Source organism: Lonchura striata, chromosome 2 (assembly GCF_046129695.1).
Source record: "Lonchura striata isolate bLonStr1 chromosome 2, bLonStr1.mat, whole genome shotgun sequence".
NCBI classification, from domain to species: domain Eukaryota; kingdom Metazoa; phylum Chordata; class Aves; order Passeriformes; family Estrildidae; genus Lonchura; species Lonchura striata.
Window position 1 is genome coordinate 64,479,537 of NC_134604.1, and position 15,967 is coordinate 64,495,503.

General features: G+C 39.7%; 1 protein-coding gene across 2 annotated transcripts in view; it reads right to left on the reverse strand.

Annotated features, from left to right (window-relative positions):
• Nucleotides 1–1,242: 1,242 nt before the first annotated feature.
• The window catches only part of LOC110468582 (complement C4-A), a 52,307-nt gene continuing 37,582 nt past the window's right edge, over nucleotides 1,243–15,967 (reverse strand). For both annotated transcript variants that reach the window (XM_021526622.2, XM_021526623.3), the window contains exons 29-42: nucleotides 15,747–15,915; nucleotides 14,587–14,753; nucleotides 13,959–14,117; nucleotides 13,321–13,380; nucleotides 12,769–12,862; nucleotides 11,882–12,050; nucleotides 9,859–9,946; nucleotides 9,171–9,245; nucleotides 8,448–8,556; nucleotides 7,368–7,457; nucleotides 6,931–7,023; nucleotides 6,154–6,237; nucleotides 2,687–2,819; nucleotides 1,243–1,572 (exon numbers count right to left, since the gene is read on the reverse strand). In XM_021526622.2, coding sequence (XP_021382297.2) covers nucleotides 1,434–1,572; nucleotides 2,687–2,819; nucleotides 6,154–6,237; nucleotides 6,931–7,023; nucleotides 7,368–7,457; nucleotides 8,448–8,556; nucleotides 9,171–9,245; nucleotides 9,859–9,946; nucleotides 11,882–12,050; nucleotides 12,769–12,862; nucleotides 13,321–13,380; nucleotides 13,959–14,117; nucleotides 14,587–14,753; nucleotides 15,747–15,915 — 1,629 coding nt within the window. In that variant the 3' untranslated portion in view covers nucleotides 1,243–1,433. The remainder of the gene's footprint in view (nucleotides 1,573–2,686; nucleotides 2,820–6,153; nucleotides 6,238–6,930; nucleotides 7,024–7,367; nucleotides 7,458–8,447; nucleotides 8,557–9,170; nucleotides 9,246–9,858; nucleotides 9,947–11,881; nucleotides 12,051–12,768; nucleotides 12,863–13,320; nucleotides 13,381–13,958; nucleotides 14,118–14,586; nucleotides 14,754–15,746; nucleotides 15,916–15,967) is intronic.

Genomic DNA, 15,967 nt, shown 5'->3' on the forward strand with positions numbered 1-15,967 from the left:
TAGCAGTTGGTGCAGAGGAAGGTTGGAGAATGATGTGCTTACAGGTAAGCACCTGATCATGCCTGAGCCCTCATTGGGCTTTTGGAATAGAAGTTGAAGGCTTTAGCTATATCACAAATATAAAACTCTGCAGAAATAGCTGAACTGTGAGCAGCCCGATCCAGTTGTGTGATGTGGCTTCTAAGTCAGTAAGTTCTGCTGAAGCAGCTTTGAGCTCAGTCTTTGTGGCTGTGCTCTCTGTCACAGCAGTGCACCAGGCTGTTCAGCACCAGTGAACTTGCAGCTTGTAAACTGCTTTGTGCCAGAGGTCTCATGTGTTTTAATCTCTGAGTGGTCTGTAGTAATCTGGGACACGAGTTATCCACGTGCCCCAGTATAGCCCCAAGAAGAAAGTGTTAGATTGCCCTGACTTTGATTTCAAAATTTTGAAAAGAGAAAAAAAGTGTAGCTTACGTTAAAATGAAACAAAACTAATATTGTGATGTTCCTGAACACAAACACAAAACACCATCTGTTTTACTCACCTCTATTTATAGTCACCTCAGGGAGCTGTCAATAAACAGGGCGCAGTTATATCTGTTAACTTTTAATATGGGCTGCTCATTTATCTGATGGTATAAACAGCTGTTTAAATTGTGGCATTCAAATGGTTCAGAATTAAGGTATTTTCAATAACTTTAATTTTGCTCTAAAATAAAAAAAAAGTATTGGCATGGTTTTGCATATTATATTTTTGCTTCTGAAATAATTTCTCTTGTCGCTGTTCACACATGCTACCCTGCTAGTAAGCATCTGTTCTGAAGAGGTGTGATCATACAGCTCAAATGTTTAGAAGTCAAATAATGCTGAAAATGCTACAAATGGCCTAAAATGAATGTCATCACATTTTTTGGAACATATTGCAACAAGCATGTCAATCCCAAGGTAACAAATCCCATTAAATTAACAGGAATTAGCAGACAACCTTCCACAAAATTCAGGTCCAAGCAGGAATGGATCCTGCATCCTACATCCAAGTAGGATATATCTTCAGGCATTTTCTTGGCAAATTTTGACTGAAAAATTTAATCTGAAGGATTGGTTGTTGAGCAATCCTGTTCTGATCAAATTTTGGTTCTGTATGGCCTCAGCCCCATGGCAGAAAAATTATTCTGTTTGTGGAGCTGGCACTTGCAGAATAGCTCAAGAAGACACAACATCTTGCTCTCTATTCCCAGTGTCAGGTACAATAAACATAGTAAGTAGTAGAGGAATTGCATTTTTATTGTATTAGCCACACACACATGCACAAGAGGATACCCCAATCAGTGAAACAGCAATGGAAGCAGCCCTGCAATGTTTCAGGTGCCACTGGGATGCACAGGATTTGCAGGAAGAATTCTGGCAGAAGGTAAGCTGCAGTCCCAGAGAGATGTGGGGGTCAGAGCCATTGTTCAGACAAGGCACAGGCTGTCAGAGGTGCTCAGGAAGTCCTGCAGGTGAGCACAGCTCTGCCGGCGCAGAGTGCTGCGGCACTCACTGTCCTCTGGAATTTTCTCCACCCAGGCTTGTGCATCAAGTAAGTATTGCATCCTGAGTGAAAATGGGACAGGTAAAGGTCAGTCATTATTCCTGACATGGAGCAATGGGAAAGTGTAATCCCTTAGCATCCCTACACAGAGGCATCTCTGAAATCAAGAGGTATACCAGCCAAGAAACTTGCCTTCACCAGCAGGTTAACTGAGCTTTCAGCAAAGTCTGGGATGTGTCAGTGTCAAGCTGGGACAGACCTGGCTGTACTTGTGTTTTGAATATGTCAGGTAAGCCTGGGCTAAGTTTCCAGAATGACACAAAAGGCCCAAGTGCACACCAGTGGGACAGTGAAGGGAAGTTTAGTTTAAACAGAGTATACCAATGATAAGTCATGTAACTTCCAGTATTTCGTGTTAACTGGAGAAGATGTTGGAGATTAAACCTCTACTGGGACACTCCAGTCCCTATCAGGCTTCTTCTGAAGAAGGCCACTGACCTAAGCACTCACTTTGATGTCATATAGAGATGGGAATGAGACTTTTTAAGGTTTTAGGGAGTGGTGCTAACAGCTTGATGAAGATCTCCTCCGTAGAAGCTTTCAGAGGCATTACCTTTGTCCAGTTCTGTGCAGGGAAATGAAACATTCAGGATGTCTTCCTCCCTGAATATTTGATAGTGTTATACTAAACTCCCACTCAGATAAATTTCCTTTTTTTCATTAAAGTGTGACAGTGAGAAATTAGAAGAATATTCTACATGCATATATGGTATAGCAGCAACCTTGGGAGCTGCTCTTAGTCATGGTCCCACACAAGTCTTCTGCAAACACAGGAGGTGTTTAAGACATCTGCAGTAGATGGACTGGGTAGATTTTCCCATTCTCCTTTTCTAGCTGTGAGTTTTTAACTCGGGAACCAGGGCCAGATTTGATTCTGAGAAGTCTGGGAACCATAGATCCATGACCCAATAGCTTTGGGTGGTTCACGTCCTCCCCATAGCTCCACTTTTGCCTAAGGAGTGGAACACTTTGCATTTTATTAAATCCAGCAAAATCATCCCCTGAGAAATTTGGTGCTGCCTTTACCTTCTGAAGGTATTCTAACAGATTGAGTATCCTTTGGGCTTATGGTTCATGATAGCAACTGCTGCTGCCCAGAGACCATTTTGCACTTACTTGTTGTTGCAATCCACTGTTTGTCCATCTCTTCCCATGAGCAGGTAGCGTTTGCCAGGGACAATGTTTAAATTGCACATGGAGCGTGATAGGAACTGTCGGCGCTCGCCCACTTGGATGCTTTCATCTGCAGCTGTGGGACAAGAAGAGAAAACCCCGTAAACATTTCTAAGAGACAGCTGTAGCCCACAGGACACAAGCCCCTGTGCTCATTTGCCCCACTGCTAAGCCAAGGTAATATTTCACTTGGAAATTGGTGCTTGACATGTGAATAAATGGTCCTGCTATGGTAGGATACATTTCCCTTAGTGTGACTTGACAAAAAGTAAGTCATTTTGCCTTAGCTGGTTGTCTTGGTGTTTGCAGTAATTATTGAGGGAGATGTTTTCCTATAGAGCTGAAGACCTTTCAGGCCTTATGGAGTTTCCTTAAATCTCAGAGTCTGAAAGAAAAGCCAAGGAAAATAGAAAACATGCTGTCTTCCATTACAGAATGCTCAGGTTCAGGGTGGTCTTAAAAGCTAACAAACTAAACTCAAACATTTTGAGGCTCAACAATGCAGCAGACAGTATTAAAATCTCACTCTCCTTAGTACATCTGACCTAAACTTTGCTAATGCAGCCTTTATGCTCTTCCCTCTGAATCTGATACACAGGACAATCTCCTGGTGATCTCCATGTTAAAGTAACTTAGAAGATTCTAGTCTGGATTCTAGCCCAGAAGTTTATTAATTCAGAATTGCACTGCCCACTACAGAAGTGGGCATCCAAGGCCCATGAGGTGGCTGTTCAGATACTGGAATGACATGAGAAGATGCTTATTCATCTGACCAATCTCAGGTCATGAAGACACTGTGCTTTTTAACTAGAACAACAGTTTTCAAAGTCCATTTAGAAAAAAAAAAAGTAAATAACAGCAATATTCTAATTTCTTACTATCTTTCTAACTACAATTTGAAATTTCCTGTAAAAATTCAGTATTAAACCAGTTTAAATTACATGTAAATTACACCATGGTCTTTTCAGCAGTTAACAGATTCTTGTGCATCATCTGCTCTAATACAGAGTATTATATTACAAGCATGGAAAGACTAGTCACCAAAATCCTAAAAGTAGAACAAAGCTGGAATATTCTAACATTTATTAGATTTTGGAGAATTTGGCAGAGACTGCTAATCTGTAAAACCTAACTTTAGGAACCTTATCTACCACCTAGGTAAAATTTGCATCAGTTATATATGTTACTTGTACAGCTACATTTTTAGAGAGAATATAAGTCCTGTAGGTTTTCTTATATAACCCAAGAACTTTTTGCTGTTCTTATGCTACACGGTGTCCTGAATTTTCATTTTGTTCATGGAATGCAGAGATGGGTCAGAATAACTTGAGAAAATGATGATGTTATGCCTCATTTGTCTTAAATTACCAAGGCGTTTCTTGGTTCATATGCTTCACAAATGTCCTAATATAATTCAGACAGTGGGATCATAAGCATTTGAGTCATTGCCTTGAGTGGCTATTATGTAATTTTCAATTTTAAATCTCCAATTAAAAAGAAAGTTGAAATTTAATGTTTCAAAGCATCCAAGTGGAATTTAAGGAAAACAGTTACTTCAAGTTTTAGAATATGTAATGGGAAATAATGTTCAAAAAGGGGGTGGGGAGGGGAAAAAGAGGGAAAAAAAAAAAATCTGTGCTACTTTGCATGGGCTATACTGTTCCCCTAAAGGAAGTCCCTGGAGGGCTCATAGGACAGCATAAATGTTAGCCACCCCAAACATATACACTAATTCTCTCAATAACCAAAGTAATCTGAGAAGCACACACCTGCAATAGTCTCTTTTGCTGACTCCCAAACACAAATAAGTGTTTCCATCTGTGTTCTGAATAAACCCTTTACTTCAAAGATTGTTAAGGAAGTAATGATGGGGTCCAGAGAATGAGATCTTACCCTACTAATTCTCATCTAAACTTGGTGATGGCAACAGAGGCCAACATCACTCAAAGGAGCCACAGAGAATACAAGAGACAATAACACTAGTTCAGTCACATGCAGATTTGGGTGAAACACCTAGGTTCTTCTTCATCCTCATATGTTTTCATGCCTCCTGCCAGCCTTTCCCAAGCCTGCCAAAACCTTCCTGATGCTCAGAAGCTGCTTCTGACAGCACAAACCAAAAAGAATTATCAAGTATGTAGGAATAGAAGACATCCTTTCCCTTCACATTCAAAGGATGTTCCTCTCAGCTACCAAAACCCAAAATCTTTCTATTGCTTTCCTGCAAGTTGTGAGTACAAATACATTTGGATCCAGAGCCCTAAAGCCTTTAAATCCTGTAGGCATTCTCAAGAGATTAATAAAACTTTCCATTGGGATACCATAATCTCCTACAGTCAGTATTTTGACCACTAAATACATCATCATTTCCCTCCATATGGAAAGCCCTGGGTATGTCAGATGCTCTCTCTCAACTCAGGAAGCATGGACCTTATTTTACTGAACATTGGACACAGGTCACAAGTTGTGTGCCCTTAAGTACTATGTGACATTGCCAGGCCCCTGGGCAAAGACTAATGGAGTGAGTTAATTATTCTGTTCCAGAGAAGGAAGATTTCAAAACTTTTGAAGTTCCTTTTTAAAGGCAATCTCTGGCTGCTAAACTCAAAACTGGTGACCACATGATACCACGGCAGCTGAACTCTGGAGTGTCATCTGACATCTTCCCCAGAAATTATTCTGAGGAGTATCAGTGCTCTCTGATGCTGCTGATTAAGTTCACATGGGGGCAGCTGGGATAGCAGGCCTGCAAAAGGACATTGTCTATGAGCTGTGCAAACCTTTACATTGCACCTAACAACAAAGAAGCCTTTCTATTTCTTTAGCACAGTTATTAAATTGAAGTTGCAGAAGTTTTCCTGTCTTCATTGACCTCAGGCAAGTCACTGTGGACAACTCTTGGCCCGTTTCACAAGAGTTGCAATTGCTCAATAATTAGTTGAGTAATAAGCACTTCAAATCATCATTTAGTATCAGAACAGAGGTCAGTGGATATGTCCACATGAGAAAAAATAAAGATCTATCAACAGTCTATAAAATTAAATAGTTGATGCAGAAGACATCACACTATGCATGTGTTTGCATAGGTTTATCTTAGGCTAGCTCCAGTTTGTAACCATGGACTCAATGAGTCTGGTATGTGTCTTCTGCTTTATTTTCATCTGAAATGATTGAAGCTCATGTGCTCTGGGATTGCACAATGTAACCCAAAACAACTACCCCGGGGCTTAACTGAATGGCGAGACAGCTGCACCAAACAAGACTTGCAATAAATAAGCCTTCTTAAAAAGCCCACTGCAGAAAGGTATCTGACCCTACTTTTCCATGGCAGAAGATGTCTGCATGGCTCATGCTAGCTAACCTAATTTTTCTACAGGTGAGTGAAAGGAGTAAAACATTTTGATACTTACCTGCTTTAAGGATTTTGTGGATTTTGGCCTCATAGTAATCAAAAACATTCTTCTTTGTACCGTTGAGGATCTCCACCTCATATACTGCAACAGACAACAACTCTGTGATGTCAGATGGCAACATGAAATTGCATCCAAAGACTGAATAACAGGTGTGCTTCTATCAACAGAGGTGAGGGTACTATCTACTCACAAATCATGGAATTATTAATTAAGAGACTCTAGATTTGTATTCCTTTCTTTGTATTTTTTCAAGGAAGCTCCTCTGTGGTTAGGTTTTCATTCTTTCCTGTCCTTCTGTTAACATCTAACTTACCAATGGTGCACAACCAATTTTCCCTCAGTAGTTTATCCAGCTTTGTATCCAAAGAAGAGGCCAAAAAGGCAAATTAAAAAAAGGAAAAATACTCATCTAGCTCTGCAGAAGGTACTACTGAACTATGGCATGCCACGGAAATCTATTATTTATTTACATCTGGTAACATGAGGGATGTAGTAGATTATGGTACTGCATCATGCGTTTTTCCCTAAACCCTGTAACATAATGTCCACCTCTCCTTCCCCCAGCATCCTGCTACATCTTTCCAAGGCCTGTAACTTCCCACTTCACTGCCCTGATTACTACAACTGTACATGCCTTTGTTTATTTCTCCTCGGCCTCTTAGCCACATACAGAAACCCTACTCAATTCAGGAGAGGTCTGGGCACATAAAACTACAAGTTTATACTTATTAAAAGGAATGATGATCAAATCAGCAGTTGTTTTTCATGCCTTACCATAATCTGCAGTAGGCTGGTAGCAGACAAAACTAACACGTGTGGTATGTGTTAATGATTTACTGAAAGTTGATTTTTGTCTTGGGCAAGGACCTGGAGGGAAGAAAATAAGTGATACACCCCTATAGGCATAGATACATAGACAGATGTAGTTTGCACATCCATATTCACACAACAATATAACAGAGAATAAAATGGCAGAACAATTTCCTTAGTGGTGTGATAGAGGATTTTTATGTACACACGCACATGTGTATATATATTGCATTTAGCTATCAAAAAAAATCAATTTGATACTGAAAATCTTAGAGGATGAATGTGTTCTGTATTAGACATTAGGATAATTCTAATGGTCTTCTGGGCTTAACAATTCCCATGTAAATTGTTCCTAGAAGTAACTATCTTCTTTCAGACCAGCTTATGCAGTCATTCCTTACCTTCTGCACACTGGCAGACGTTGGCGTGGCACAGCTTTGAAAGCATAGCACTGTGCTTGGGAGCGCTGTAGAACACACTGCACCTCCTGTCTGTGGACAAGGAACAAAGCAGTTTGTATGGGAGAGCTCAGGTGGGAAAGCCTGTACAGTACAGCACAAATTACATTTGCAGCCCAGCAAACCCTGGTCCAGAGAAAGCAGAGCACTGAGGGATCAGATGCACATCAACAGTTCCCAAATACTAACAGCTTAGGCACCTGGCGTACAGTGTTGCCTTACAACAACAGCTTCAGGTTATTTTACTTTAGTTTGGATAATTTTTGTTTGGGATTTTTGTGTTTGGTTTTTTTTTTTTTTTTGGGGGGGGGTTATTTGTGGTTTTTTTTTTTTTTTTAAGTTTTACTCTTCCCTCCCTGCATTCCCCCCAACTTTTTTTTTTTTTTTTGGCTCCTTCTGAAAATCATCCATTTTATAAGCCTCTTTAGACCATAGAATGACAGTGAACATTGCACTGTTTCAGAAGAAGAAGATAGGATCAACCAATAGTTAGTGGTTTAAACCCAGTGTAAACTGTCTTGGATCCCTCCGTTAAGGCAAAGTAGAGATTTGACCTAGTTTTCAAATATTGTTTGCATAATTTTGGCAAATGGGGATAATTTGCATTTAACCTTTCTTTGAATGAGGAACAAGATTGCTTTCCCTGGCAAGCACACTACAAAAGTCAAACCTCTAAGATTGCCTATCTTAGATGGATAAAGACACAGCCTGTCAAAACAAAACATGAATGAAATATGCTTAAAAGCACCATGAGAAACAGGAACTCAGGAAATATTATTTAAAAATCCATGAGTGTAAAATTTCATATTTTCAGTCCATTTGGAATACTGGATCATTCCTGAGAAGATCTCTGTTTAGATAATCTGAAGTAACTGGAAGACAGTTATGTGAAACTTCTATTTTTACACTCAACAAAATTACATGGTTTCACACACTACATCAAAATCGACTTTCTATAGACCGGAGGGTTTTTTTGAGAATTTCTCTTTCAAGCAGTTATGTATCATTTATCTGTGTCCTTACCAGGGTTGTAAAAATCATAGAGGACAGCATTTGCTGGCTGAACCAAGCCCATGGGATTGATTTGCTTTGCCCCAAATGATATACAATCTGGGTCGGGTCCATTTGGGAGCTGGAGGAAAAAGGAAGAACAGATTTGATGAGAAAACCATCTCTCTCTCCTCAGTCAATTCCTCAATGTTTGTGCCTGTGCTAGTTGTTGAACTCTTGTTTTGATGGCATAGCTGGATTAATACTGATATCTGCTTTGGCTGTAGAGGTGAAGCAATTCAATGGATGTAGGGTGAAGTCATTATCCAAAATACTGGGAAATATACACAGAGACTAGCGATCCTGATGCTTACATTTGTTAATCACTATCTGGATCTTGGTCTTGACATGCAAGATGTCCATGTGGAATTTACAGGACCACCAGTTAACACTTTTGTTATCATGTATCAAAAACATCCCTTCTGACTAGGGATGGAGGGGATTTCTCCCTTTTTTTGGGCCAAAGGCCATATCTTGAATATTAACTACATATCCTTAGACATAGAAAGGTAAAAGATGAAAGTGTGTGTTTCCCTTCTTCCCTTCCTCTGTTCTTTCCACTGAGCTGTTCAATAATAATAAATGACAAAAATTTGAGAAAGGTAACAGAGAGTGAAAAATACAATTATTAGGTTTTTTAAAAATCTATATGCTATCTGAAATGCCAGTGATTAGAAAATCATTGGGTTTGCTTACCTCACCAAAGTAGAGCAAAACCTTCCCTTCCTTGTACTCAAAGTGCTGAATGTACCTGTCTGAAGCTGTCACCAACTGCAGGAAAACAAAGGAACAAAAAAATCGGGGCAAACCACTAGCAGAACAAGAATATCTTTGCTGCCACCCTCCATCTGCTAGTTTGCTTTGTTCAACCCTCTTTCTTCCTCCCTTAAGGAGACAGTCCCTGAAAGATGAAACTGAGCGAACCTGACTCAACCAAGCTGGCTCCAGAACCTCGAACTCTGTAGCCACATTTTCAGAGCACTGTACCCCATCTCCTTGTCACAGTGTCCTGCCACCAAGCACCACTGAAAGACTGCTTGCCTTCTGTTCCGCAAGCACAGGATACACTGTCACGTCATGTCACAGGACAGCAGGATATGGTAAGGAGAGGCATATTACTGACCTACTGAGCCTTTCCCTAATTTCTTTTACAAGGAACTAAGAAATCTGAACTCTTCACCACAAGCTTTGTATTTCTTGTATATATTCAGCAAATATTTTTATTAGAATGAGAATAGTGAAAATCTACCTATCTATCTACTTATCTACCTACCTATCAAAAATCTCTTTTCCCATGTCTCTTCTGTAGATTTTTGGAAATATTTTGAAAGAAAAATTTTCTAAAGCCTCTATAAAAGTTTTCATAGAAAAGTATGTTTCTAACCTGTTCGAGTTCCTTTGTGTCAGGCTCCAACCCACTCAGCAGAGTGAGATCAACCAGGGACATCTTTGGTACTTTGGGACCTGTGGACCTTCATAAGGGAGATGGTCAGCAGTGAACATCTGAACTGAACAGCCAGATTGCTTTGAAGAGTCTGGTTTTCCAGACTTGCTAAAGGTGAAGCAAAACTTTCCACTCCATTTAACTTTCCTAAGTGGATTTTAATTTGAAAATTATCTGACTAATTCATTAAGAGACACGAGGTAAAATTAGTAATCTAAACTAGACAAATAGTTACCCAAAACCCAGGTGCCTTGCCTGAGATTTTCCTATAGGCTTTCCTTGGAGCTGATAGGCAGAAGAAAAATCACAGTTCCTCACACCTTAAAAGCATTGTTAAAGCTAGGGAGGTAAACAACACCAACAAAATATCTGTTCTCTATTACTTACAAAGTGGAGATAGGAAATTAATTTATCCACATTTTTCATGGACTAAGTCAAATTTACATGATGTTTGCTGTCTGAGGCAAAAATCCTCATTGCTGTAATTATCCATAAATATATATATATTATTTCCAATATTTTGGCTTCCACCATCTCAAAATCAAAATCTTGGTCTTGACATGCAAGATGTCCATGTGGAATTCACAGGACCACCAGTTAACACTTGTTATCATGTATCAAAAGCATCCCTCCTGACTAGGGATGGAGAGGATTTCTCTTTGGCCAAAGGCCATATCTTGAATATTAACTACATCTCCTTAGAAATAGAAAGGTAGAAGATGAAAGTGTGTGTTTCCCTTATTCCCTTCCTCTGTTCTTTCCACTGAGCTGTTCAATAATAATAAATGACAAAAATTAGAGAAAGGTAACAGAGAGTGAAAAATGCAATGATTAGATTTTTAAAAAGACCATATGCTATCTGGTAGCATATAGATGAGGTAATGGTGTCATGGCTGGAAAATGAAATTGTTCTGCACTCACATGGGGTGCCTTGACATGAAGTATTTTACATACACTTAGTATGTAAAATATTCCATCCTTTAAAGGATGCACCACAGTGTAGGAAAGAAGAATGGTGATGTAATTAACGGCTTCAGTTTTTCCTCACATGTTTTAACCACAAAGAATTTAACATTATTGTCTAAGCCTTAGCCTAGCACTCAACAGAACAGTGATTCAGAACAGTGGATCTGGTAGGAAATGTTACATAGCAATTAATGGGGAAGATGATGCTTTGGCCAGTACACAATTCACTGAATATGTGCTTAATGAGGGAGAGTGAACATTGGGAATTAGGGTAACTTCAGTCCTCCCCTGCCATTGTTTATGCCACTGTTTAAAAAAGGAGATAAAACCAGTGTCTTCAAGGCTTTTACAAAAGTCAATGGAAAACCAAAATTCTACTGGGGAGCAAAACCTGCTTCTTCCATCCTACTCATCTCTAGAAGGGGAACCCAGGATAGCCAGAAATTTGTGCTTCTGAGACTAATGCCAGACTGTAAATGGGAGCAAGGACAGGTGTTTCTGTGTTATGCTGCATAGGAGGGTTTCTTGTTTCCTACTTCTGCACTTGCCATCTTCTTGTCACATCAGAATATTCCATCTCCTCTCCTAGATAGTATTAGTCATCCTTTCTTTTTTTATGAGGCCAGAGTGTGACCACAAAGAAAATAACAGCATCCCTCCAGAAAGTGATGGAACTCTGTAAATGTGCTACTATTACATTCTAGCTGTATTTACCTGTTTTGATAAAATATTGGTTTCAAATTTTTAGTCTGCCAAGTGCTTTAGAGTCTCCCCAGAATTTGATGGAGAAGAATCAGCAGTGGACATTTGAAGTCTAGATAAACCATGTAAACAAATCTCGTCCATTGTTTGGAAACCTTTTCTCCTGCTATGGGAGAGAGGACACAGTGTACGCAGACTCACAGAAGATGGCTAGGTTGGATGTTGTGTTACTGGATATGAAGAGGGTGACAAAGGAGAATTACAAGCAAATGAAGAGCTGATCTTGCAGAACTACCTGACACAGATTTTGTATTGCAAGGATTCTGTTTTGCTGGGAGTCGTCAGGTCCCTTTTTCTTCTGCTGTGAATATCAAACCAATCCATTTTAGACAGTATCTCAAATGTGCTGTTTCCTCCTGTAGTCAAGTCCTCATAATCATCTTCTTCATCAGAGTATTCAGCTTCTAGAGGTGAGAGACATGGTCAGCCATGCACAGATTTGCCTGCAGTTTGGCTCCTTTTGGTATAAATACCCGTGGGCAGTCATGCCATCACTGTGAGTTTTATAACAGTTCACTGTACACTGTCTCAGTGTTTCCAAGTCATTCAGAGTTAGAATTCTAGGGACAACTATAGTAAGAGTAACTAACAAACCTAGCTAAGAATGGGGTTTAGGCTATGCATAAATATTTAAAGGACAATCCCTCCCTCCAAAAGGTAACACTTCAAACAGAAAAAAAACAATGCAGACACAGGCAGAGATGATGATGACTTCAGGAGATGCAAAACACATTCTTGCTCATATGAAAGAACTATGACAGATCTGCCTCAAAGTATTTTAAGCACACGTGGTAGATCCCTTTTTAGCCAGGAACTGAACACGGCTTTCCCCTCTGTGAAGGGAGTTCACCTCCCCTTTCTCAAGAAGAGTTTCTAATGGTATCTGTGTAACTGTCAAGTACCTGCTGCACCTACAGTCACTCAGATGGTTGTTATACTATTTAAGAATAAGATTAATAAGCTAAATGAAACAATGACTGGGTAGAGTTCAGGGACTTATTTCTCCTTTTCCTTTTTCCATTCATTTGTTCCCACTCTCCAAGGCTGGAAAACTATGAAGTATCATTAACAGCTGGCCAAACATGTTACCTTTGAGACCCAGACCCTGCCCTTTTCACTCACCAGAGTACTTCAGGCTCCCTTCCACTTCCACTGTCAAAATCAAATCATTGCAGATGTTGTTCTTCATCTCTGGTGACCAGTACATTTTTAATATCTAAGATGAACACACAAACAGCAAGCCACTAAAAATATAATTTAAATTACAAGGAATTTACCCATTCAGGACTCCAACATGTGGTGATGAGACATAGGAGTGTGGAGAGAAAGACCAATCCCCCCATGGCACAGACTGGTCACAGAGGACTGTCACAGATATAAGCAGGTCCCACATGCAATTCACAAATGGTGTGGGATTCCTTTGAGACTCTTCATTCCCAAACAAAAGAGGTCTTTCAAACTCCAGCCACCTCTATCACCCTTGACATTTTATAAATTTAATAAAGTTAAAGACAGGAAAAATTGTCAGTCCATAAAGGCAGGATTTAGGCCCCAAATTTTAGAATTTTGGAGGCAAATCAAAGGTTGAGGCCATGTCAAGAAAGCTTTCATTTTGGTTTCAAAAAGAGATTAAAGAAGTCCAGCTGGACTCTAGATTTTGAATCTACAACTTACACTCATCGTCCCATTTCCTTTGCCGTTCACAGACACTTCAAGTTTTCTCCCAAGTTCAAACTGCAAACCAAGGGAAAAGAAAAGGTATTTAGTTTGTGCTCAGCATTTGGTCTATTGTTTTCCTGACATCTTGACAGTCTTCTATGCCTTTACCCCCCAAGCCTGGGTAGGGAAAACTATGGAAGGAATTATGAGACTTCATGTCTCAAGATTTTAAATGTACTGAGCTAATGAATCTTACTCTGCTGTTTTAGGGCCCAGTAGATGTATTTTACCAACTTCAGCCCCTCCTTTGTATCCTGGATCTCATATTTTCACAGTTCCAGGCACAGAGAAGATCAGAATATTCTCCTTCCTCCTTATTCCCTAGAAGAACTTAGGTTCCTGGCTGCTCTTTACTTTTGGGAGAGATTCATGCCACCAAAGTCCTCAGAGGCAGGAAAGCACCTGCTAAGCACCTGCTGGGTTTGGGTTTTTTTGACTTTAAAGATATTCTGTTGTTTTACAGATCAAATTATTTAAAGGTATAATAAATCAGCTACATCATGGTAGCTTAAAATGACAAAACCTATGGCAGAGGATTTGATTTCTCCTTCTTGGGGGGAAAAAATACTTTGAAACAACCAACAGTTGTATACCTCTAGCTGCTTCTGAAATCCTTCATGGGCATCAGTCAGAACAATGCTGTAGTAATTTTGTCTTCCAGGTGTTCCCAGTCTGACAGTCAGGTCGGTGGAAGCAGCCTCCAGTGTCTGTATGCTGTATGCTGACAGAGCTTCTAAGGCCACCACTGTGTCCTAGGTAAGGAAGAAAAGCAAAAAACCTAGCAGTTATGCCAGGCAATTTCAACAACATGAGATGACATTATCAGTCACCTTCAATTCAGTTTTATTCTTTTTTCTTCTTTGAAGTTCTCCTGTATTTGTCTGTCTGAATAGTCTCTTGCACAGACTATTCATTTAATTTCTCAGCTTCTTCTTATAGCACTAAAATTGTAAACACATTGGAGTCCTGACCTTAGATTATCCTATTCTTCATAAGGAAAAGGAATTTTCTTTGCTGGCTTTTAACTATTGTATTTTGGCCCATTGCTAATCAACAATCCAAAATGTTTACTGCTTCATACACTTCAACTTTCATACAACTTTCAACTTCATAAAGAAGTTGAAAATTAACTGTTAACTTTCAAATCTAAATGAAAAGTTTTTAGGGGGCTTTTACTTCCTTCCCTCCCCTTAAGATCCCCCTGAACTGATGGTCAGGCACCTGTGTGGAGCAGTACCCTCCGCCGTAGTTCCTTCTCTCTGTCAGCCACGTGGCAATAGGCCTTGCATATTCCATGTCTCCCAGGAGCAGGGTTTGAAGCAGGGCATAGGCAGTGCTTTCCACTGAGACTGCGTTGTTGCCATTTCCCCAGTAGCGCTGCTGCTTTGCTGCAAGAATAACTCAGTCCTGAATCCCCCTTGGCAGAGGCTTTTGCCAAAATCACTATTTTACACAGTGAATACTTCATGTCATGGCATTGTGGAACCACAAGACACTGATGCTGTTGTGCGAGCAACAAATCAGTCAGGGAGATAAGATAATGGAAAAGGAAACCCACGATTTTTGATTTTGATTTCTCCAACCCATGGGTCTGATGATCCCACTGTACAGCAATGTCCATCTGTTGGAGTGGTAGCATTGTGTCTGGTGGCCCCTCAGACATAATAGTCTCAATTATGGCCACAAACCCAGCCTTGATTAAGGAGAAGCATATTCCCTATGCTTAAACTGGGGCTGTTGAACTGTACTGCATTTACCAAATTCATTGGAAGGAATAACCAGGACAGCGGTGCAGCCACACAGCTGACTGACTCAGCAGTCACCCCTGCCACACCCTGACTGTGGGGGTCAGTGGGAACATCCACGGGGAACTGGGATAAAGCACTCAGAACTGGTGGAGGGCTTTGAAAGCAAGGGAGTGGAAGAGACACCTTCCCTCTTAACCAGAAATCCTGTCTGGACTACTCCTGTATGCTGCTATTTTTTCATATGAGGTTTCTTCTTCCTCATTTGGGTTGGACTCTTTTTTTTCTTCCCAAGGGAAGGAGAAAACATAAATTAATATTTACTGTAGTTTTGATCCAGTTTCAAAATCAGAGGAGGTTATGATCAAGGCTTCACTAGCTGTCACTTTATAGTAATATTAATTATTAAATTTATAATATTAATTATTATTAAAATCATACATTTAAATGTCAAATATTAAAATATTTAATTATACCATTTAAAGAATTAAATAAATTACCTATATACATACACAGTTGTATAAAATTAATTTTTCTTCATTTGCTTCAATTTGCTTTGTTCATGTAAGTGTGCTCAGAGCGTTTCCTTTAGGAAAAGTGCTTTTTAAAGGGATTTTTAAGAATGGTTACCAGTACCTTCATCAAAAGAAGAACAGTCCCTTAATTTTTCCTTAACAAACTGAGCTTCTTCACTATCAGACTGCACAAGTGTCAGAGCATAAGCAGTGATGACTATAGAATAGCAGTCAGTATTTCTTGAAAATTGATTTTTCATGTAAGCCACTGCTCCTGTAATTACTCGTGCCTGTGAAAACAGAATGGATCAATTTGTAAAGATCACTGAGATCTGCTAACTG